The 23,558-nt window shown below is 36.7% G+C and overlaps 3 protein-coding genes across 6 annotated transcripts; 1 reads left to right on the top strand and 2 right to left on the bottom strand.

Moving 5' to 3' along the window:
• Positions 1 to 490: 490 nt before the first annotated feature.
• On the bottom strand, positions 491 to 4,765 carry LOC122053056 (formin-like protein 1). The gene is made up of 4 exons (XM_042614917.1): positions 3,121 to 4,765; positions 2,828 to 3,027; positions 2,107 to 2,351; positions 491 to 1,439 (listed from the first exon to the last, which is right to left on the bottom strand). The coding sequence occupies exons 1-4, from the start codon at positions 4,590 to 4,592 to the stop codon at positions 642 to 644; spliced, it is 2,715 nt and encodes a 904-aa protein (XP_042470851.1). The 5' UTR covers positions 4,593 to 4,765; the 3' UTR covers positions 491 to 641.
• A 1,032-nt stretch (positions 4,766 to 5,797) lies between these two features.
• LOC122053054 (probable ion channel CASTOR) lies at positions 5,798 to 14,997 on the bottom strand. Of its 4 annotated transcripts, none has more exons than XM_042614914.1 (12): positions 14,478 to 14,997; positions 13,650 to 13,721; positions 12,966 to 13,571; positions 11,497 to 11,679; positions 11,261 to 11,320; positions 10,991 to 11,194; positions 9,857 to 10,105; positions 8,089 to 8,187; positions 7,181 to 7,375; positions 7,009 to 7,101; positions 6,659 to 6,925; positions 5,798 to 6,395 (listed from the first exon to the last, which is right to left on the bottom strand). In XM_042614914.1, the coding sequence occupies exons 1-12, from the start codon at positions 14,937 to 14,939 to the stop codon at positions 6,177 to 6,179; spliced, it is 2,709 nt and encodes a 902-aa protein (XP_042470848.1). In that variant the 5' UTR covers positions 14,940 to 14,997; the 3' UTR covers positions 5,798 to 6,176. The 4 variants fall into 4 exon arrangements, with proteins under 4 accessions (XP_042470848.1, XP_042470847.1, XP_042470849.1 ...); XM_042614913.1 differs by lacking the exon at positions 8,089 to 8,187 and adding an exon at positions 7,938 to 8,036 and having other exon boundaries at positions 14,478 to 14,996; XM_042614916.1 differs by lacking the exons at positions 5,798 to 6,395; positions 8,089 to 8,187 and adding an exon at positions 7,938 to 8,036 and having other exon boundaries at positions 6,669 to 6,879.
• A 283-nt stretch (positions 14,998 to 15,280) lies between these two features.
• LOC122054194 (sister chromatid cohesion protein DCC1-like) lies at positions 15,281 to 18,659 on the top strand. Its single transcript, XM_042616003.1, has 3 exons — positions 15,281 to 15,498; positions 17,415 to 18,326; positions 18,423 to 18,659. The coding sequence occupies exons 1-3, from the start codon at positions 15,317 to 15,319 to the stop codon at positions 18,523 to 18,525; spliced, it is 1,197 nt and encodes a 398-aa protein (XP_042471937.1). The 5' UTR covers positions 15,281 to 15,316; the 3' UTR covers positions 18,526 to 18,659.
• Positions 18,660 to 23,558: the final 4,899 nt, after the last annotated feature.

Below are 23,558 nucleotides of genomic sequence, written 5' to 3'. Positions count from 1 at the left end.
AGGAGAATAACTCTTCAATCATATTCTTTCTCATTTTTATTTATACTTATATATTATGCCTTCTTTTTAATTAAACTAGATTCTATATTATGTTTTCTTAATTTGATTTCTTATTTCATTTTTAGAATTTATGCGGTTAAGAGAAAACACAAGTTCTAACGGTGATAACACTTCAACTGATGATGATATTTAATTTATTGATATTATTCCGGCTTCATTTTATATTTTACTCGCACATTTTTAAAATAAATTTACCTTCCATCACTTTTTAGCCCAATTAAATCTTTGTTCTATCTGCATCTGTGGTTGCCACTGGATGCTAGAAACAAATAAGGCAAGACACTATTTATCTAAAATTTTATTAATTGTTAAGTTGATTTTGATGGAGATTTTCTCAATCATGAATTCTAAAACCAAGTTCTAACAACCATATAAACTCGAAAAGAAAATATGCACAGGATTTAATATCCTGGAGAAGAATCAATGAACATTTAGATGTAAACTATGTTAAAATCACTTATTTTCCTTTTGCTCTCATTTCTGTATTTGTTACAAAGAGCAAAATAAAATCTAAAAGAATCCATATTGAATCAGAATTTTACAAAATAATATTTAAAAGAACACCATCTGAACATACTTCATTATGATGACAATGAACTCTCCTCGTCTGAGCCTTCAGGTCTCAATGCATGAAACCGGGGGAATAGAGGTGGAAGAGTTGGGTTCACCGGCACCGGAAACTGGCGTGCTGAGCTGACAATTGTGCGTTCGTTGGTCATCCCAACCTCCTTGCATACCCTTTCAAGGATGGCTACAAAATCCCTGACAACCATGAAGATCCTAAAAGGATGAGCCTCTTCTCGGGTTGAGTTTCCATGGAAGTACTCTGTTATTTCCTTCACTAGAGACAATGCCACACTCTCCTGAGCTTGCACCCTTATGATATCATCGTCTGCTTTCTTCAGAAACCGATTCATAGCCTCGTGAAATCTCTGGTTATCTCCATTCAATTTTGATACCTCATTGATCTTCCCAATTCCTCCTGCTAGTTTTGAAACATAGCTGCTGAGTATATCTGAGTCCATGGCAGCTGCCTTCTTTACATTGCTGAGTTCACCCCCTAAAGCAGAAACAGCCTTGAGTCCAAGCTTTCTGCACTCCAGGTCATCTCGCAGAGTGTTTGGCTGTGCTTTGGCAGGCCCGTTGTTGGCGACAGAAAGCCTAGTTCCTTCTGATCTGATGATCTCTCGGACAACAAAGTGTAGAAGTGTGGTCTTGCCATCTGTGCCCTTGACGTCGACTAGCTTGAGCAGTGTGTCAAGCTTGAAGGCATGTGCATCACCACGATTTGTGCCAACGTTCATTCGGTTCCCAGTCTTTAGTACAGCATCCAGGAGCTTCAGAAACAATCTACTGTTCCTCAGTTCATCACAGGCAGCCTGTGAATTGTGGACCAAGCTAAAAGGCTAAGAATGACTAGTATTGGGTGAATTTGTACATTCTTTTATCAAAGTAAGTTCAGCTAGTTTCGTATAAATTAAAATATAGCAGTTCATATGACTTGAATATCGGTAAATGAATTGTTGGCATTCCCTCAAGGATATTGCCCAGGGAGGGTGAAGTAGACATATGAGCATGTCTAAGCAAATAAAATTGTGTTCTAAAATGAGAACTTTAAAAAACCAACTGCCAAGTATCATTTGGAGAATACATGAATCGGCAGTGGATTATCAGTGTGTAGTAAGCAGGTTATTACACTTGGCAATTCAGATTTCAGGTTGTCAGTTATTCTCATATAAAACAAACTACTTAGATTTGCACAAAATGGTCAATTACAGTATTCACAAAGGCTTTCCAAATTTCAACAATCAATATGCTTCACATTGATATGAATTAACATTTCATATTCTGCCCATCAGTGCCTACATTTAGAAAGTTACAGAGACAAAGTAAACAGGACTGACAACCTATTTGATAGAGAACAAAAAGATTGACTAATTAAACAAACAAATAAACAAAAATGAAGAAACTGTTAACTAGGTTTAGCTGTTAACTAGGTTTATATATCGGGCAATAAGAAAATGACTAGGAAATATAGTAATTTACCTCGAGAGTCTCAAAGGACTTCTTTAGAAAATTAACCTCTGAATCAAAGTTAGCTATATAGAACATCGCATCAATTCTTTTAAATGCGAATGGTATATCAAGCACAGCTTTAAGGAACTTCTCTGGTGAACCAAGTTTGGTTGGGGTATCATCTTTGTGTTCTTTCAATTTATGCTCTTCGTCTTTGCTAGGAGCCATCTTTAGCAAGGTCTCCAGCAGTTCAGCTCCTAAGCTATCAGCATTACCTGCTTTCAGCAATAATGATTAAAAAATATCGGAGAAGATAACAAGTCGCTGCATGTGAAATTTGTTCAAGCCTTCTTTCTGTTTGAAATTTGGTAGCTCATAATTCTAATGACTTCATCCTCTTAAACACCTTAGCTTCTTTCATCTATGATGGATAGATATTTAGTTACTATTTTAGGCCATGAGTGTCAAATGAACAAGTACTGCATCTGGAAAAAAAAAACACACAGTTTTAAATTACCCTTGGCCTTGAAGAGGACGTAGTTGGGTAAAGAAGTGATGTTTTAGCTAAACAATACAAAACAGTCGAGGGAGGCAAGTGGCTGAGCATTTTGACTTCTAAATCATCATTTTTTATTGAGTAATTCTGGGATAACATTGCAGATAATGATGGGAAATGAATCAGAACACCATATACTGAGTTCTTTTGTTCAGCTCCAGATAAATACAAGGAGTTTGAGTCTTAGAATCTCACCTTCGAGAAGGGCATCACAAACTTCCTCCGTCGTCACATTCAATGCCCTCAGTAGAATTGCAATGTTCTGAGATTTCCTTGGATCGAGCAACTTGTTCTCTTGATTTGGAGGAGGAAGAACCTGCCGCCAGTTGGTCTCTCTTGGTGCAGGATCTGTTGCTTTAGAAACAAACAAAGTCTCGATCATTTCCTCGTTTACCCTGCCAAATAATCAAGTAAAGAAACAATAGTACTCAACGGAAATGGGCGAAAAAAAAAATCCAATTCGTGTCTATCATGTTAATGAGTCTCACTGGAAGGAGCTGGATTTCAACTGATCCCACACCATTGCTCGATTCGAGCTCGCCTGCACCTTATCCCAGTGCAAAGGTTTCAACTTTGGGCGAGAGGTGTCCTGGTTCTTCTCCATGGCCTCCGACTCCCCTCTTGGATCTGTGGGGTAAGCCATGGCTGAGGAGATCATTACCTCAGCTGGCTTCGACTTCGCAAGGACCGGATGATGTGTTTCTTGTGGCTTCCGGACCTGACTGTCCCAGTACCCAACCGGCGGTGGTGGTGGAGGTGGCGGCGGCGCTTGTCTCTGTCGCGGTCCAGGGGGAGTAATTACAATAAATGGATTATGAGAGAGGGCTTGATTTCTCGTCGGAGACAGTACATTTGGTGCTGGCATATCACGAATTTCCACCTTCGTTTCATATTGTTTCTCCACTGGGGAAGAAGGTGGTGAAGGCGAAGGCGGGTTCCGTTTTGGAGGAGATGGTGTTAGAGGTCCTAAAAGAGGCGGCGGTGGAGGCGGTGGTGGAGCTTCGAATTCGATACTTTCGTCCGCACTCCTTTCAGATCTGGATTTCGAGGATCCACCATTTTGATGACCAGGGCTTGATCCAACTCGCGACACTGAAGCTGCAGGTGACGACTGAGGAGACGAGGGCAAGTTCGACGAAGGATAAGATGGAGTGCTCATCGTCAGTCCCTGGGACTCAGATTTCTCCACCATCGAAGGAAAGGTCTGTCGGGAGCTCGACATCTGCCCACCGACCGCCCTCCCGGAGCTCTCCTTCCCTGCCGAAGACATCTTCGGCGAATAGAACTCCTCCTCGGACGAGCTCCCAACCGTCCCGTTCTCATACATATGGCGAAACTGGCGCAGCAGAGGAGGGAGTGGCCGAAGCTCCGGCGACGCTGGATTCCCGTTGGGTGATCCGCCCACCGGATCTGCCGTCGGGCGGCCGCCATCTCGGACCGAACCGACAGGAACGGTGTCGACAAAGGTGCCAAGGTACAACAAATCGGAGGACGCCGCGGCGGATGACTTTGGAGCGCCGTCATCGGAAGCGGCGAAATCCGCGGGGAACAAACGATCCGAGACGGAGCGAGTCTCGTCCTTATCCGAGTATCCGCCTCCAGGGAACCGCCGCCTGTGCCGGCGTACGAAGAACGCAACAGCAACAGCGGCGAGCACGCCGAGAGCGAGGAGTGGGAGAACTACGGCGATCGCAACGGCGCCGGAGCTATGTCGAGAACGAGGCGCGGAGCGTGAGCCAGGGAAGGTGAGGGAGGAGATGTTGGCGGGGAATGTCGGCTGCGACGACCAGCCCACTCCCAGTGGAGGAGGAGGAGGAGGCGGAGGGGAGGAGTAGGAGGGGAAGAAAGGGGTGGTGGGAATTGAGTTGGCCGGCGAGCCGGAAGGGGGCTCAGCCGGAGAGAAGGGAAAGAAAGGGACGTGGAGCGCCCTCCGGCTGCGGGATGAGACTGGAGCTGACATCGCCGGGGGTGGAGGGACGAGCAGAGAAAGGTGAGAGGAAGAAAGCAAGTGCGTGGGTCGCTTATGGGCGGTCGCAAGTGCAATGCGTGTCGTCGTCCATTGGAGGGCAGCAGACAAGAGCAGCGATCCGGTTGCTGTGCCATGTGTGTCGTTAAAAGAGCAGTAGAAATAAGGAAAGACCTAGCGGAGAGAGAGAGCTGCAGCAATTTTTTGCTACCCATCAATTTACTACCTCTAAATTATTAAAATAAATAAATATGGAAAGTAAATTCTCTAATAAAAAAGGGCGGAGACTCAGTGTAGCATGTACAGTAGTATTCTACGGAAATCCAATAATTTATGCTTGCGGTTGTACTTTTCTTCAACGTTTCTCTAAACTAATATTAATTAATTAAACTAAATATGTTTTTTAAAAGGACATTTGCAGCCTATATTAATTATTTTCCCTAAATATAATTAATTACAAAAATATATAATATCATGTAATATTATATATATGACAAAAGAAATACAAAGGAAACTTCCAAATATCATGAAGCCTTTGTCGCCTTATCACTATATATATGTGTGCCAAATGAGTCATCGTCGTGTCGTAACGCCCCACTCTTCCATGTGCATCATTGAAACTCACACTTTAACAACCGAATTCGTTCATTTGGGAAAAAATCCAAGAGGTTAATGTTTAAATATATATATATAAATTATATTTTAGATTTACATGTAAAATTAATCGAAGGAAGCCAAACGTCACCTACTGCTCTGCCAGGTTTGAATCATTAACTGCGGTGGTTAACGTCTTGGGGTGTTTTGGATGGTGGGAAGTGGCTATCACAAGCCACGAGCTAAGCAATAATGGAAGTTTTGAGGACATTTATAAAAGCAAATAATACGTCCAATAAATGTCTCCAATAATATTTAAGATCCAAGTAACTAAAACATTTCATCATATAAAGAATGAAATCATTAAACTCTACTGATTACTTAAATAATGGGATAAAAACTTTTAAAATGGCCCTTGGCATATATGTCATGCACTAAAGTTTATCTAACTTTACTTTCCTACCACTTTTTTTTTTTTTTTACTTTTTGTTACTTTATAGGATTTGATTTCTTCATAGTAAAGGCCCAGGAGGATATTATTCCTAGCCCACTCAAGTTGCTGGAATCTGATGAGCTCAGGGAATCTAAGATAAAAAAGTCTCAAATAAAAACAAATAACCATAATTTTCTTTGATCTCAGTATACATATATATACATAATAGAACCCTTTTTAGTCAAATATACAAAAATGAATAGGTTCACAAATACAGGATCAGTTCACAAAATTTAAGCACTCATCATGATCACCAACTTTGGCTGGGAAAACAAATATTTTCGATCGAAAATAATTTAAGCACTGATTTGTCGTTCAACCAGATATGCCTCGAACTACTTCACTTCTTCACTTGGCTTGAATTTCAGTGGATGGCACACCTTTGTTTCAAGTGCCTCAATTCTCGATCCTGCTTTGAGTATCATGGTTCTAACTGACTTGTTATTTTTCTCCCTTTGAGAACAATTTGATGCACTGAAAGCAAAATGATCTCATTCTTTCTCAGCTATGACAACAAAGACATCTTTATCTGACCATGTCCGTCGCATGTCTTTATCTGGCGGATTGATGATCGCTCTCTCGGCATCCGCGAGGCGGTAACCGATTACAATCTCTTTTCTCTGTCGAGCTCGAAGAATAATTTCATAGAAATTCATTTCTTCATCTTCACAAACATAAAGATCAGCTGAACGTATATGCATTTCATTTCCCTGCCATATAAAATAGATAATAGAACTAATCAAAGCTGAAAATAATTCAGTTCAAGAATTGCAATTAGATGAGAATCAAGGGTATATTAATTTAATTTAAAGTCATGTAGCCAATCCAAATAGTTGAGATAAATATGAATTTATGATGAACAGTGATGATAATGGAATATTAAGCAAATTTTTTTATAAAAAAAAAACACTATTGCCATAATAGACTTGAACAGTACATGAGATTATAAATTCCAAGAGATCTATTAACTTACCTCTTCAGCAAAAAGTTCTTCTAGCACATCGTTTATTTGCCGGTCTTCAGCAACCATTGCTAATGCCATGCTCACCAGTTCATTTGACAAAACATAATCACTTATCTTGGACATGGACAACAAATTTTTGGTCCTGGGATCAAGAATCTCACTAATTATGACAGATTTATTTGAGGCCTGCTGCATATCTCCAATCCATGTACCATGGGAAAAGCTTCCTCCTGAAACGTATGAAACTAGGTCTTCACTATAGGGAAGCCTTTTTGCCTAAATTGCAAATAGAATAAAAGAGAAGTTACTACTTTTTGAATAATTATTATCAAGATCAAGATGGAATATCAATCCACAACCTGAATATCCCTGATTAGCAGCAATGTAGCAAGTGATCTTGAATCAGCTTGAATTGCTGAGTCTTCAACAGATTCATCAGCCAATATCAAGATCTGTGAAGAATGTTATGAATGGTCCCTTTAACAAGCATTAGAGAAAAAACATTTATCTAAGATTGAATTTTCAACTCACAGAATCAAATGATTCTAGTGGAAGGCTCTCTAAGTGACGGCGGATGACAGCATTTCCTTCACGGTTGACCAAAGATATGTTCTCCAACCGGCTGAAATCCAAACCACCATCTGTAAGTTTTCTCTCTCTCTCATTCTCAGGAACGTCATTGAACATCCATAATTCAGATCCTGGAGCTAGAAAAGCATCCAACACCTGAAGGAATTTTCAGCGAGACTAAATTAAGACTTGTACAAGGAAAGACCAAAGACAGGCAGCACCAACTCTACCAAGACTTTATCAGAATAAGCAATTTTGAAACTGAATAAATTCCAAAATGTTAGAAAGTCACATAGATACCTACCAAGAAAGCTAATAAGTTCACTTCAGCTTAATAAATAGATGTCACAGTTCAGACTTCACAGATTTGAGTACCATGATAATATGGAAGGAAATCCCAAGACATACAACTAGAGGGAATTAACCAAATGGTTGCAATTTTGTCTCAACCATATTCAGACTGTTTTCAAACAATCATAATATCTACACTTTAGATTAAATGTTCAACTCATCTGAGTACATCTGTGTTGGAGACAGAACAGTGGAAAAATGTACTTGTATAGATAATAAAAGCAGACTCTAATTTCCTCAAAATTAAAGTAGCCTTTAATCTTCCATTTGAAAACACATATTCTCAAATAAACCACCTTTAGTACATACTAACACATTCTTATCCACATAATGGTGGGAATATCAATTCTGATTCCTTGTAATTTACCATAATCATATCTTCCATATCACGCCGCCAACCACAAAATAGTATTCTTTCTGGAGATTTTGGAACAGTAAAGTCTTTGGGTAGATATCCTCTTCCAACCTGCATAGGTGATAGAAAAGAGAAAATTAGGGGCTTCGAATAATGAACTTACCACTATCATATCATCTATATCCCGTCGCCATCCACATAGTAGAATCTTCTGTGGCTTTCTGGTAGGCCGGACAATGTCTATGTACACTGCCTCTTTGACCTGAATATAAAATTAATTACTCTTATGAGAGTTTAAAGTAGGTGCCTTCAAGGCAGTTACATGTTCTGCTGGACTAAACTGAGACATGCAATGCAGGCTCACCCTTAACAAGGTAAGATATATTCAATCATTACTGAGTTAATTTAAGCATGTATCCCCTTCTGTAGCTTCTTGTAAGACTTCCCTTAGTACTAAGATTTCTATGCTGTAGTTATTTAAATACTAAAGCTAGATGGTTCTAATGAAGAAAAAAGCATCAGAGATAAGTGACTTAGTGAGATTGTAGGAGGTACACCTTATATGAATGTTTAAGCAACAACTTATCTGAGATGAATCATTCATACATCATACTAGAATTTCAGACTAGTGGACCTCAACAATGTTAGATAACTGGAAGAAAGTAGAAAAAAATTATTTGTATTAATTGCATATCCTTGTCCATTTTAGACTAATTAATCCAAAAATGATCTTCAGACTAAAACTTCAACAAGAAAGAACAGTAGTACTTGAAGAGATTCAAAATAGAAGGCTAATGAACATTCAATAAGAAGGTAAGTTTTTGCAATTGAACTATGTGTCGAAGTGTTGTGATTGTAGAGACATGAAACAATTTTCACTAATGAAGATCTTCCAACAAGAGTTAAAACTTCCTAAAGGAAGTGCATAAATTAAGCAAATATGAATTCTAATAAATGATCAGATCATCATACGAAACAAATTGGGATCTCAGCAGTTAACTGAATAGTCTGAATTGGTGAATAAGGATTACAATTGCATGAAAACTTCCAAGAAACTTCATATTTTAAGCATGATTTATTATTCATGCAATATCAAACTTGTGACCACTTCTTAAAGCACTTTATTTTCTTGTATACCTGTGGAAATTTCAAGATTTACAGATTTTGGTTAGTTTTCAAAGCTCCACCCAAGGTAGGTGTCAATATTCGTTTTTACACATTCTAAGAAAGCTTTACATTTACAGGTGCATCCTTTCACAATCTAGTACTCAGCAATCAACATGCATAAACTAAAAATACCACCTCTTAGAACAGCTTACCAATTATTGATTTCTATTTTATTTTTTTTTACGGAGGGTAGAATCTTTGAAAAACACCAAGGACACATCCTCTTTTTTTTTTTGATAATGACATTAAAAATATCTTGGAAAAACTACGTAGATCCTCAAAAACACTCATTTAAGACCTGATGCGCTATTTTACAAGAGCCAAGCCCCTCAAAAGGAATATCATGTTCTCATTCTACCATAATTACTTGAATCCAAGTAAAAGCAACTCATTGGTTCATTGAAATCTGTGTTTACCAAGATTTTCAGCTTGTATCGCATAAATAATAAGATAAACTATCAAATTACGAATTGGAAAAAAGTTCTAACTAACACCAAACAGCAAAAGAACTAAATCAAACTCAACAGTTTGAAGAGCATCACCTTAAAAAAACAATGAAGCATGAAGATTAAAAAAAGTATTAAGATAAATGAGTAAGAATAAGATAAATTTCCTCAAAGTAGAAACAAGTTCCAGAGTGATACATGATCTCACATCCAAATTTTTTTTAACACAAATTAAAGAAATTATTGCTGCATTAGGAAAAAAAACCTATTGCATTGTATCAACTTAGTTTCTGAATATTCATGAGAGAGGGAATTCACCATAGGCAATTTTGCTGGGGAATAGGTGTCATCATCCTCTGCAATTACAAGGACTTCATCCCCCTCCTGTAGAATATATGAATCATCAGGGTTCAATATGATCTTCCCACCACACGATGCCATTTTTATTCCACACGGAATGGCCTCTGGAAAGCTGATAAGTACATCCTCAAAGTGCATTCCATCCAACTGGGGCCATCTTTTGATGTAAAATTCACAATTTTCAAAGCCAAGAATGTCTTCCCAGATCTAAAAAAATCCAGTAAACCCAAATCAGAAATTAATCAAATTACTAAAACATTATAGCTGTCTCATCAAAAATAGAAGTTCTCTATAAATCACAACTTGAAATTCACTTAACAAATCAACAACAAAAAGGTCACTAGTTCCCACTTTAGTGGCACATTATGGTCAACTATTTTGTTAATTTATATAGAATGTAGCGTATCTATCAAGGTTAAATGGTCTCCAAAAGGTGCCAAAATGGTATAGCAAATTTCCATACTTACAGAAGTGTCACAGTATTAAAGAAAGGGTGAAGAGGGGGGAGGGGGGATGATTTTCTTTATTTTTTCTCCAATGAAATAATGTTTGTCAGCCACTGCTACCTGATCATGCATTGCTTCAGATGCCCAGAGAACATGCACAAACCAATAACAGTGAAGCATCCACAGTAGGTTTAGAAACTAAAGCGCAGTAGCCTCTGTTGCATCTGAGATGCATGAATCAGAAAATAAACTTTGCTATTGATAAATATGTGACTACATATATCCAATGTCTTTGCATTGATAACTTGATTAGGCCTTTATTTGGATTATGTGACTACATATATCCCAGTTTCATAATGTAAGACAAGTTTCAAAATTAAATCCATGTTCACAGTTCTAATGAAACAGCAGGAATAAATCCAGATTAAAAAATTGGAATATTGTATTTTGGGAATTGAAAATCATTATGGAAAAAATATTTTCAAAATGATTAACTTGTTAATTTCTTAAACTATAAAAAGAGGTATTTACTTCAGTGGGGTTGTAGCTAAAGATACACATGAAAATTGATCTAAAAGCAAATAATCTGGATAATGTAGAAAACTTCACAAAGAAAACAGGTAGAACAGCATGATGCACCACCAACCTGAGCAAGGCCAGGTTGTCGAGCACATTGTATCATTAAGCGGCCAATTACATCATGGGCAACAACAGTTTCAACAAGTTCTCCACCAACAAGTTTTACAAGAACTTCATTATCTAGGTCACTGAGTTCGACCACTATATGTCCTTGCAAACCTTCTTTGACTCCAGTTAAACTCAATACTGTCCTTAATGCTCGTGCATCACTCTGTAGGATTATCTAGGTCATTCACTTGTCTGGGTTTGATAACCTCAAAATTGGTTAAAGGATTACCTGGTCAGCATTTCCATCTTCTGCCAGGACAACAATGGCACGAGCCTTAGAGACAGAAACCTGTTAATAGGAAGGGAAACGATAGAGCAAGGAAGTTTACATAGGAATGATGGAAAGAATCAATACCATGGCTTGTGTATATGACAAAGCATTATAAAGATATTTGTATATCAAGAATCTAGAGTAGGGAAATTTGTATAGTAAAAGAGAGAAGTAATCTGCGAACTTAAGCTGACCTTCTTCAAGTCAGCAAGAATAAGAGGGCTTCCACTTCTGCAAATGACGGATGTCCCCTTAAAATCAAATTCCATTTTTGCAATATCCAATTCCATTTCCTCCTTGTCCCGTTCTGCCATAACAACTACAGAGCCACCACCCAAACTTTCATTGGCTATAGCCAGTTGATTAAGTAGGGAACCCTGCATCAATCAAAAATCATTCGACTACGAAGAGAAGAATAAAATGTGAATATGCTAAAATAATATGGCAAGTTCACAGTGCTTGAATTTCCTGCTCAATGCAACAAAAAAAAGATGGTGCAACAACCACTGCTTCTTAAATTTTAAAACTCCCTATTTAGGTATAGACAATGGAAAATGATTCTTAGAGGGTAATTTTCAATTTGCTATAACAATCATCCAGAATAAGTAAAACAGTTTAACCAAGTTATGAAGTTGCCCATAAGATATTTTGATAGAATAAGAGTTGTATATGAGGGCCATCCAAAACTACTTCTCCAGAGGAAAGAATAAAAAACAATAATACGAAAACAAAACTCAAACATGGTATGATGTTATTTTCACTGTGTGAAAACCCAAGGTAGTCCAATCCAACCCAAAATTTCAAGGAAGATAGGTAATCCAACCCAAAATTTCAAGGAAGATAGGTAGTTTCCATTGATGCTTAAGCATATCCAAGAGGGCCTCACTTAACCACATGGTACCAAATGAGGAGGTTATCTTTCATTATTTTCTCAGCCTCCTTAATCTCAATATCACTTAGGTGAGGAGCTACATCTTATATCACATGAAATAACAAGAAAGCCTAATCCAGTCCAAGATGAAAAAGTTATTAGGTGAACGTCCTTTTGAATCATTAAGCATGGAGGGACTCAAATCAATCATAGGGGGCAAAAGGAAGGTGATTCCTTCAAATCAATCATAAGGCCTCAAATCTTCCTCCCTCCATCACCAATTCACCATTGGTTCATGCACTACAGCACAGTATTAATCTATATTGTTTTGGTCAACCATTGAAACTTTTGTCTTGGAAGGAGATTTTAAATCTTGGTAACCATTGTCCATGTTAGCATTCTCACCTTCAATTCTATACTAGCCAAGATCATTCATGCATATACTTCTATGATGGTTGAGAATTTTCCTGAATAAGATCTTACTTGTAGATAATCATAGCAAAGTCTACATAGTTTCAAGATGTCCAAAATAACACAACTTTTTTGTGTATTACAACTGAGTTAGAAGATGAAGATAAACACAGATAAATATTGTTAAGTGATGGGAAAAGACCTATATGTGTTTGTGTTAAAAGACTATGTACTGAGAAAATTTGTTAGCTGTCTTCAAACTAAACCAAACAACTTTGAAGTTGAACATGACAGAATATTGACAATTAAAAACAACCATGCTGATTATCAAGTAAATAAATTGTATCAAAAATGCAAAAAATATAACAAGATGTGGTTTACCAACTTGTCACTCCAACCAAGTATAAGGGTGTGACTGTCCTCGATCACTTCACTCCTGCCTTTCCTCAAAGAATCAAATTTCTCTGAGATAGCATCAGAGACAAGCCCAAGCATCATAGCGAATATAAGCATTCCACCAAAACTTATAGAAAGTGAAACTAACTTGGGGCCAAAGCCAATAGAATTAGCATGATTGCCTGAATCAGCTATATAAGTCCAAGATAACCACAGGCAATCTGCCAAAGTATCTTCTGTCACTCCATATAGAGCCAGACCACCAAGGCCTATCAACAGAAAAGTTGCAAGCAGTAGAACCAATGGCTTGGCATAGGGGTGGACTGATAGAAATACATCAACTCGATATGCTAACTGCTTCTTGAGAGAAACTGCTTCAGAATTCATTGTTCCCCTTAACCGTGAAAGATAATCTATGTATTTAAAAGCAATGAGAGATACAGAGATGATAGCAAGTGAAGCAAAAATTGCTGAAGTTTTGAGTGTTTTGTTTGGTTTCTCATCACTCTGTACTGGGATATTATTTCTTAAAGCCAGCAGAGAATACACACCACACGATTGAATTTTAGAATGAAGAATCGATAGCTCCTCCTGAAACAGAAATTAGGTTAATTATAACTATAATAATTAAGAACTAAATAACAACGTCAACATATCTACTTTACTAACCTGTAAATGCAAAATCTCATTCTGTAACATAAAGTTCTTGTGAAGAAGTGAACTTAGGCATGTCAGAGCTACCTACAATGCCAATGTGATGTTGAATATTAAGAAGATGATTAAAAATACCAGATTAAATAAGTTGTTGCACTCATTACTTTTATGCTATTTAAAAGGCAGTGTAACTACAGCTAACTTGCTTTTGGGAAGTTGAAATAATGGTTTAATATGAGGATTCCGTTTGACATAACCAAATCAACTATGAAGATTCATACAGATAAGGCAGATATCTTTAAGGTAGATGATTAGCAGGATCCTTGAGAACCAAAATCCTGCACCTCCCAAGCTCCAACTGCTCCCAACTCAAGAATGAAAGAATAGTAAGAGCTGAGATTGCATAGGAACATGGTACAGAGGAGGAAATTCAATGACAACCATTAGCAGTTTTATTTCAAACCATGATTAAAGCTGACTTTATTTCTGGCTGATTAACAGAGTGTGCATGTACACAATCCCAATAGTTGGAACTTTGATGCTGAAAATAAAATGGGGTGAAAAGAAGAAAACAAGTTCTCTGGCATGTAATGAAAAGAAGCGTTTTTCTTTTGTGTTGAATTGGAACACCAACACGTTCTACAGGTTGTTCAGCCATTAAGTTTTCCTAATGGGTCAAGGAGATGATGCGTCAGGTGAAGTGATACATATTCCATTCAAATATCCCAGTCATATGTTGGATTAAAATAGTCAAAAGTAACTTCGGAATTCCAAACTTTCAAGTAAACAATTCAGGTAACAACAAAAATGGAAGGATGATAATTCCCATATCAGTCAACTAACCACAACGAAAACCACCAAAGACCACCGATTCCTGATCCGAGATCTGGAGGAAACTGTTCTGCTGGAACTATCTGCAGATGGCCTCAAACCAGGGGTAGCTTCTCTCCCCACTGATCTTGCATTCTCGCTGGTCTGCGCAGAATCAAAGCTCGCCTTCCGTCGTATCCCAGCGTACCTGGGGTCCCCTCGCGCGACAAAGGTTGGAGGCGGCGACGGAGACCGCGACGAAGGGGCGGAGGAGGATGAGGGGAAGCTTTTCGTGGCGATCGGAGGCCGAGATTGACCGAGGTAGGGCTTAGGGTTCCTGCGCGTGGAGGGAAAGAGCGGGGGACGCCTAGAATTGAGGGCTTTCGAGGAGGACGAGGAGGAGGGCGATGGTGCAGTTAGGAGAGTGGGGGCGGTGGAGGGGAAGAACCAGTCGCGGTTTGACGGCGGAAGAGCCGCCTCGCCGTCGAAGGACATTTTGGGAACGAAGGAAAATTATCGGAGGCGCATTATGGGAGTTCAAACCTTAAATTGCCTATTTTGGTGGGTTTTATGGCTTAAATAAAAGATGGATTAAAGATTATTCGAACGCTTAGTGCTCCTAATTAAAATGGGTTAATTACGGTTGACATCACTTCGCTTGGTTGGAAAGCCAACAATTATAAGTCTACAGCTTGTTCTAACTAATTCAATATTATAAAAAAATATTAAAAATATAATCAAATATCCGAATTTAAAATATTTATTTATTTATTTATTAACTTGAGACAAAAGGTTTTCCTAGAAATACAAAGGCGCCAATTGCCCTGCTTGACATAATAACACAGCTAAAAGGCGCGGGAAAGACAGAGAGAATGGAAGGACAGCAGGAATGGGGCGGCGGCGGTGGCGGCGGCGGCGGCGGCGCTGAATCCGTGCTTAGTCTCGGACCAGGCTCCTCCATCTCCATCCGTTACCATCCCCTTTTCGGAGTCCATGACGATCTCCTTCTCCTCGAGACCGATGAAGCCCTCCTCCCTGATATCCTCAACAACAGGTAATTTTTCTTTTCTCGCCCTACATGAGCTTCCATGTGTAGTTGCTGTTTTCAAACACCATACAGTTTGTTCTTATTGACATTTTTTTTTTAGTTTGTGATTTTCTGTCATTCCAAGATTAAACCCTAGTTTACCCTTAAAGTACGGTGTTTTCCAATTTGTTGAACTGGTGTGCTTTCGATTTCACCTTGAGCGCTGAACTAAGAAGTCAGGTTTCATTTTTCTCTTAAAAGATATCTTCTCTATTTGAGAACGAGAATTAAAAAGAATCCAATATAATCACTGAAAGGCCTGATCCATTGTGTCTAAAATTCCAGCAGGTTATCTATAGTTTGTTTCATATCCCATTAACTGTCATAAGGTCCGCCATTCCAACAAATGGCATGTGGTACAAGTCTAACCACATTTCCTGGTAACCCAATGTTGGTATTACAAACCCCATCCATTTTTTGGTTGGTATATTATTGACACTGGAAGATTTGAAAACATGAGCTCCTGCATGTTGTTAAAGTTGATTCTCTAATCACTCATCCAAAAAGCTTGAGCTGTTAGGGAAGAAACGGATGTGTATATTTATATTCTTCCAGTTTTCCAAGCATAATAGTTGATTCGATTATATATTATTCAAATTTATTCATGCAAATAGTTTAACAGTTAGATAGTATGCACTTCATAAGGGCTGATAATCTCCCAAAACAAGGTTTAATTATAACCTGATCATAAGTAAGCCTACATAATGACAATATGTTAAATTTAACTCCAAATTGTTTGTATTCCATATTCCAATCATTGGAATAGAAAGTTTAAGCGAACACGGACATAAACATTGGGAAGTAATGATGATGTAAATTAATTTGTTCATGGGTGTTCCTAAGATAAATTATATGTCTGGAAAGTGTAAATGGTTAACTATGGTAACTAATAGTTCATGCACAAAACTTAGGCTGATAGGGTAAAAAGGGCACCAACACCAATTCCCTCATATGCGTGCTGGCAAAATATCTGAAGCTCAATGACTAGTGTGTTAGAATAATTAACATTATTCATCTATTAAAGTGGTGCCATACATTCAATGTTTGGAATTTGAAGATATGATAACATTAGTCATGAATAAAGCTATAAAGTCTTGGAATATGGCAAGTCGTAGAATATGAAAAAATAGACATACGGTCTTCTAATGTCTAATCCTTTTGGGGTTCCAAGATATGCCATCTTGATGGTAAAAAGCATTAAAGTTTGTAGCATATGGAGGCTCCCTAGTCTAGTATATATAAAGGGTATGGCTCTCCATTAAGTTCATGGCATAAATTTCCTTTAGACATCCGCTAGAAGACTCCACCAATTGAGTTTGAGTGACTTCTCGACTTAGTGTCTTCACAACTTGTTCTTTGACAACCATGGCTGGAAGTATCTTTTATTTCCGCTGCTTTGTAGAGTTATGCTCTTGGAAGCCTTCTATTTCATGGTTCTTATGTGCATGACTATATGAGTTTAGGCTTTTCATGTTTTCATGCTACATATATTTTTGATATTTTGTTTACGTAGTAAGCTTTAATGGAAATAGATGGCCATAAAACTTGTAGCTAGAGCAGATGGCCTACCTTTAATTTAGGAACTCCCAACTTAGTTTAAGATCTTAAGCAGATACATATAGTGAATATTTTTTGCTTGTATCCTAAGTAACACAAGAATCACTAGTTCTTGTAGGATCTCATGTAGTTTCAGTATGAAGCTTTTGTGTAAACTCTCATGTGATTTCACCTAATAAAATCGTATATATTATTCTGCCACTTTCAAGATTAGTTCATTTTTTTTTCCTCATTGTATATTTTCTTTCATTTCTGCTTCTTTCAAGTTTTTCCCTTCCTATTTGGCTTTGGGGTATGCCTTTTGCACCTTTGTTTTGTGTGATTAGAGTTTCTATCCGAGGACACAAGGATGAGGATGCTCTGCTTTGCACTCCTTCAGCAACTTACATCATGAAATTCGTAGGCACATCCAATTCTGTGTATTTAATACCCCCAGGGAAGCCTAATCATAAAGATACATTCAGTGACAGTGAACCTAATACTTCAGCAATACAAGAAGCTGTGTCATCTGTGTTAAAAGTGGCACCAAACATCATGGAGTTGGTTCTAGTTGCCCCACGACTAGACAAACTGAAAGCCCTCCTTAATGAGAAGCATTACACACTTAACGAGGATTTGGAAGTCGAATCCCTCTCTAACCATGGTCTATATAAATGGCAAGACCTCCTTGAGCAGATTCAGGCTAGCGAACAAGAGCTGAGGGATGGATTGAAGTCCCTCTCAGCTGTAGAGATAGATGGATTCTGGAGGATCATTGACGAGAAGACCATGGAAGAAATGCTATACATGCTCTTAAACAACTCGATCTTGCATGAGTGGCAGCTAAATGCACTCAAGGAAGATGAGGTAATCCCGGTCATGGAAGCCGATGGATATCCTAGCAGAATTACCCGGCACTGCCTTGACACATTTGGATCTATGACAGAAAGCAGCTCAGGTAGCAAACTATGGAGCTTAGATGAGAAAAGGGTGTGTGTGTGTTTTGCCTTGAAAACTTTAAAAGAAGGAATGATGAAGTTGGAAAGTTTCTTACACAAATGGAAGCATGGTATTCCTCCCGCGATGTGCACCGACTTGAAGATGCTCGAGGGTGAAGTGTTATTCGAAAAGCTCGGCATCGAAACTTGGATCCGTGCTTTCAGAGTCTCAGCTCTTCCATCATCCCCTGCTGAACGCTTTGCCTCTCTCTTTAAGGAGAGGCCAAAATGGGAATGGAAAGATTTGGAGCCATACATCAGGTTCCATTAACTTAAATTTGTTGCTATTATGTTCCATAAGTTTTCCTTTATTGAGATCTTAATTTCATGAAGAAATTGATCTGTCTGATCTCACAGGGATTTGAGGGTGCCAGGTCTTTCTTCAGAAGGCTTGCTGATCAAGTACACAAGAAGAACACAGCCAAGTGCAGAAGTTGAACCCATTTTCAGTGCAAAGTAAATTCAAGGCTTTGGTATTAAACTTTCTTCTTCTTCCTATTGTTAACGTCTTTGTGGCACAAAATGTTGTTAGGGATGAGATTATGAGAATTTGCTTTATTAGTGTTTATCATGTGGGAAGTGGATTTTATCATTCGCATCAACATAAAATTATATAAAATTAGAAAAATTGTATTTCTTAAATAATTTGATGTTTAGGATTTAAGGGTGTTCAAAGTACTAACCTGCGGTAGGACAATATCAACTAATTAGAAAGCGCCCGTATCAACGGCCCAGAAGTCCAGCATATAATAAAATGAAAATTATGGGAATTCTTTTAGATTTTCCAAACCTGTTGTAATTTTAAAAAAATAACAAAATCCTAGGAATTTGTATACTAGGATTAGATTATTAAATACTTTTAGTTAACGAAGTATTTAGAATATCAAAAGAAGAATCAAACTTTGTTAAATACTAAGAGTTTAATTATTTTTATTTAGCAAAAAATTAAGATTTTTAAAGTCATGAAATACCTTTTTTTCAAAAGTGTTTAATGTTTAAAAAAAAACTCGAGTTGATAAAAAGAACATAAATGACTAGCAAAGTGCAATGATATCTCGAAAGTCGAATTCCAAATGAGGAGCAAATCATGATTCGAATTTTAAATAGGGTGAATATTCTAAAAATCGAATATTCATTAATCTTTAGATCCATTAAATATTTTTAACTAAGTATTGAATAAAATTAAAGAATTTAAAACCTATATCTTACTATTTTATTAAAAATCTCCCTCCTTTACTAACTAACTTTGGTAAAGCCTAAAATGAATTTACGTTATTGTCATTTTTTCTATTCACTTTAAAAATAATTTCAAGATTTATTAGTAATTCCACAAGCGAAAGACTCAGCTGCGACGTATTATTATGAATTTTTCTCATCATTAATTTTCTCTGGTTGTTTTATATAAAAAAAAATATAATTCTCTTTAGTCCCACATCTTAGAATTGACAACACTAGGATCAAAGAAGTTTCTATAAATATTTTAGGCCAACAATGTTAAAAAATATATTTTTCTTAGTTTTTTTATAAGATAAATATAATATTAAATTAAATTAATTTTTTGCATAGGGAAGTGATTATCTAGCGTCACTATTGTATGAGTATGACGAATCTATCCAAATAATTAATTCTTGGTTTATAAGAGTGACACTAGAAAATTCAAATAATTCAGATTTTCAAAAACTCAAATAATTTATATATTATTATATTACTTTATTAAGCCTTACTAAAAAATTGGAAGGGGATATAAACAAACTTGAGAGATTATTGTGAGCATAATAATGTCAATTTGATATAAATTCAAATCCTTTAGCACGATAATATCTATTTTATACGAAATCAATATATTTAACCCAATCAAACATTTTCGGATTAAAATATTTGATGAAATAAATAATATTTTGGCCTTTTACTATAGTTTAATTCGGTTCAAGTAAAAAAAAGAAAGCGGTTTGAAATAAAAGATAGAGGAGTATTTTGAAAAATAAATATGCACCGTGATATAAATCAAAATAGTACATGTTATTTAAACATTTTTTATAAAGTTAATTACTAAATTGACAATATTATATTTAAACCCAATGGGAACTCAAATTCCCATGAAGAGACATCACAGACCATTGACAACGTGCAAACGCTGTCACCTATCTTTCAACTTAAAACTACGAAAGAGCCACGCTGATAGGCATAATTTCATCGAATTCAACAAATGACGTGCCCAGTCGCACCTCAATTAATTCGTTCGAGGAAAATGTTTTGTCATGCGTGTGATCGCATAACACGATCATCAGGCATGTCGGAATTGTTGCGCTCTGCGAATTGTAAATTGCCAATCGGTTCTTATTGCTGAAATAGATGATAAGATTGTCTCCCTGATAGATGTGATGGTTAAAATATAAAATGTTATCAGATTATCTATACTAATAGTTAGTAATTATTTATAATTTATTTTCTTTGGATTGGCGGAAGCCCAGTGAACGAATGAATCATCTGACACATGATTTAATGGATAAAGCATTTAATTTAAATAAAATTTAGAGCGAATTTTATTTTTATTTAACATGTTAACTTTAATATTTAATTTTAAATTTATTAAATTTGATTTTGATTTTTTTAAAAATGTTTGATTTTATCCTTATATTTTCTTTACATTTTAAATTGATATGATTAGTTGGATTTATTTTATTAGTTATCTTTAAAATTTAATTTTTTATTAATTAAATTATCTTGAGTTTGGATAGGATTTTCTGAATTGATATTGTCTAGATTATTAAATAATTTATTAATTTTATCTAGATCAATATTGATCTTGTCATTATTATCATTTGAATTTTCATATTTATTTAAGTTTAAATTTGAATTTTTAATATTTAATTTTTCTGAATTTGTTAATTTATTTAAATTTTTGTGTAAAGTAATATTTTTAATATTATTAGTTGAATTTTTTTTAGAGGTAGAGTCATTCAAATTGATTTGGTTATCATTTGAATTTTTAGGGTTATTAATTATTTTCATATTTTCTGAATTTTTTAAATTAATTAGATTTGTTTTATCAGATAATATCCTAGGAGTATTTTTGCATGTATTATCAAATACATTATTTTCACATATATTTTTAGAAATATCCAAATTAATATGCATATTTTTTAAACTACTACTAGCAGGGGTATTTTGGTAAATATTACTAACCTTGAGCGCAACCCCTAATTCAGTAGGCTTTTCGATTGGATTTGACTCGAGTCCATATTTGACTTGATCCTCTAGCTCTAACGACTCCTCGTGTAGCTTGATCAACTGGATCCAAAGCTCATGTGCATTCTTGTATTTTTCTAGTCTGCATAAAACATTATTAGGTAAAATATTACAAATAAGTTTACTTATATTTTTGTCCAATTCTGAGTCTCGAGAAGATTTTCTCAATATCAGCACATTATCGAAATTTAGGCTTCCTAAGAACCATTTCATTCCTCGCCTCCAGTAGTTGAAATCTTCTTGATCATATGGTGGTGGTTCGTGGATGCTCCGTCCTTCTTGAATAGACATTGGTATATTTGCAAAGAATAGACAAGAAACAATTTCCAAGACTTTGTCTTGGGGTAAGCAATGTGGGAGATAAAGAAATATGAGTGAAAAAAATAATTTTTTTAAATAAAATATTATTACAAATTTTGTTAAACGTGATATTTTGTCAACACTAGCTAACGGTGAAAAAATGAAAATGAATTTTTCAAAAATACTTTTAGAAGGAAAAAACGAAAGGTGTAAGAATATTTTTTAAGAAAAAATGATATCTAACTTTTCTTTAAAAAAGACCTCCTTTGTCTGATTGGTGCATGGTTGCACCAATTCAGAGCAGTACCTACTCTGATACCACTTGATGGATCGTAAAAGTCGATAAAGGGGGAGGGGTGAATATCGATCGAAAACGTTCGTAGCGGAGTGCACAGCGGAAAAGTAAAAGAACAACGCTAACAAAAACCAATTTACTTGGTTCGGAACCTTGGTCAACTCCTACTCCAAGACCCTCACTCGTCGAGTGCTTTCGTTGGACAATCACTAATAGTTCGTAAAAGATTTACAAATTTGAGTACAAGAACTTTAAATAAGAAATACCAACAACAATAGAGAAAAGGAAAAAGTGCACGTTGTCAGAGAAGCTTTACAGCATCGCAAGGGCACAGCGCAGTAGAGCAGATGTCGTTGTTGTATTTTGCTTCGGGGCGAAACCTCCTTATATAGGATGCTCCGGGCACCCGGACCATGATGTAGGTTCGGCCAATCAGCGCACTCCTCGTGACGACAGGAAAGAATTTTTACCTCCGAACGCCCGGACCACCTTTCTCCAGAAAGTCCTTCTCCTGCAAGAAAGAGTTAGTTCGAGACAAAATAATAGTTTAAACTACCCTGCAAAACAGAAGTTAGTACAATAGAATAAGAGTAGTAATTAGATTCCGTCTTACCGAGATCGGAATCTAGTCAAGATCTCAACTTAGAGTTCCGAAATGGTTCTATGTTGGATCGGCGTCTATGTTCCCTAATCGGGAATGCGTTCTCACTAAGTCACTCCCCTCCAATGACTTACCTTTATTGGTTAGTCCTAGGAAGATCGTACCGGCTCCACTGTATAAAAATTTTGTACAAGTGTCGAACCTTTCCTAAACAATATATTGTGTTCTTTAGAAATTAAATTAGGAATCGCAAACGGAACTTAACATTATTGATTCCAAATTTAACTTATCTATTTTTAATGGTTTAGATTTGGATCGCAAACGATGCTTAACATTATTGATCCAAATCCACCTATGTTATAAATTCAATTAAATATTAATTTCCAAAATTGGCTTACAGGACTGCATGGCAAGACACTAGTCCTTCTTCGGTATGGGATCATCCACCACCGCCTAGACAAAGCCTTTTAAGGAAAGCTAATATTTAATTTCCTTATATAACTCTAGGTTTAACCAAAAAGAACAATCAAATCACAAATTCGAAAAAAGAACACAAACTCGAATCACAAATTCGAATCACAATGCCTCTTGTGTTTGGAGTTCATACAAAGAAAAAACTAGCATGATGCGGAAAACAATTACTAGTTATACATTTTCTTTGTATGCTAATAACCTCGAGATCTTCTGTCGTATTCCTCGTCTCCTCTTGGATGTCGTGTGAGCGACGATCCTCCAAGATGAACATCACCCAAAAGCTCCTTCCTCCTTCTCTAAAATCCATCCACCGCCACCACAAAGAAATAAAAGAGAGCAAAGGGAAAGGAAAGGGGAGAGGGTCGACCACAAGAATGAGCACAAGCAAGAGAATAATAATTGATACATCATGAGGCCTCTCCTCCCCTTCTAATAATATTTGCCCAAGGCATACAAGGAAATATTTTACAAAAAAATTAAAATCTTCCTCTTGTTTTTCCTTTCCTCCTTTTTAATTCCTTTTTCTCCTCTTTGATTGATTCAATTGATTGGTCGGCCCCTTGCTTGGGCACCA

Source organism: Zingiber officinale, chromosome 3A, assembly GCF_018446385.1.
Source record: "Zingiber officinale cultivar Zhangliang chromosome 3A, Zo_v1.1, whole genome shotgun sequence".
Classification (NCBI taxonomy): domain Eukaryota; kingdom Viridiplantae; phylum Streptophyta; class Magnoliopsida; order Zingiberales; family Zingiberaceae; genus Zingiber; species Zingiber officinale.
Note: the sequence above shows the minus strand (reverse complement) of the source record. Positions and strands in the feature narration are given on the sequence as shown.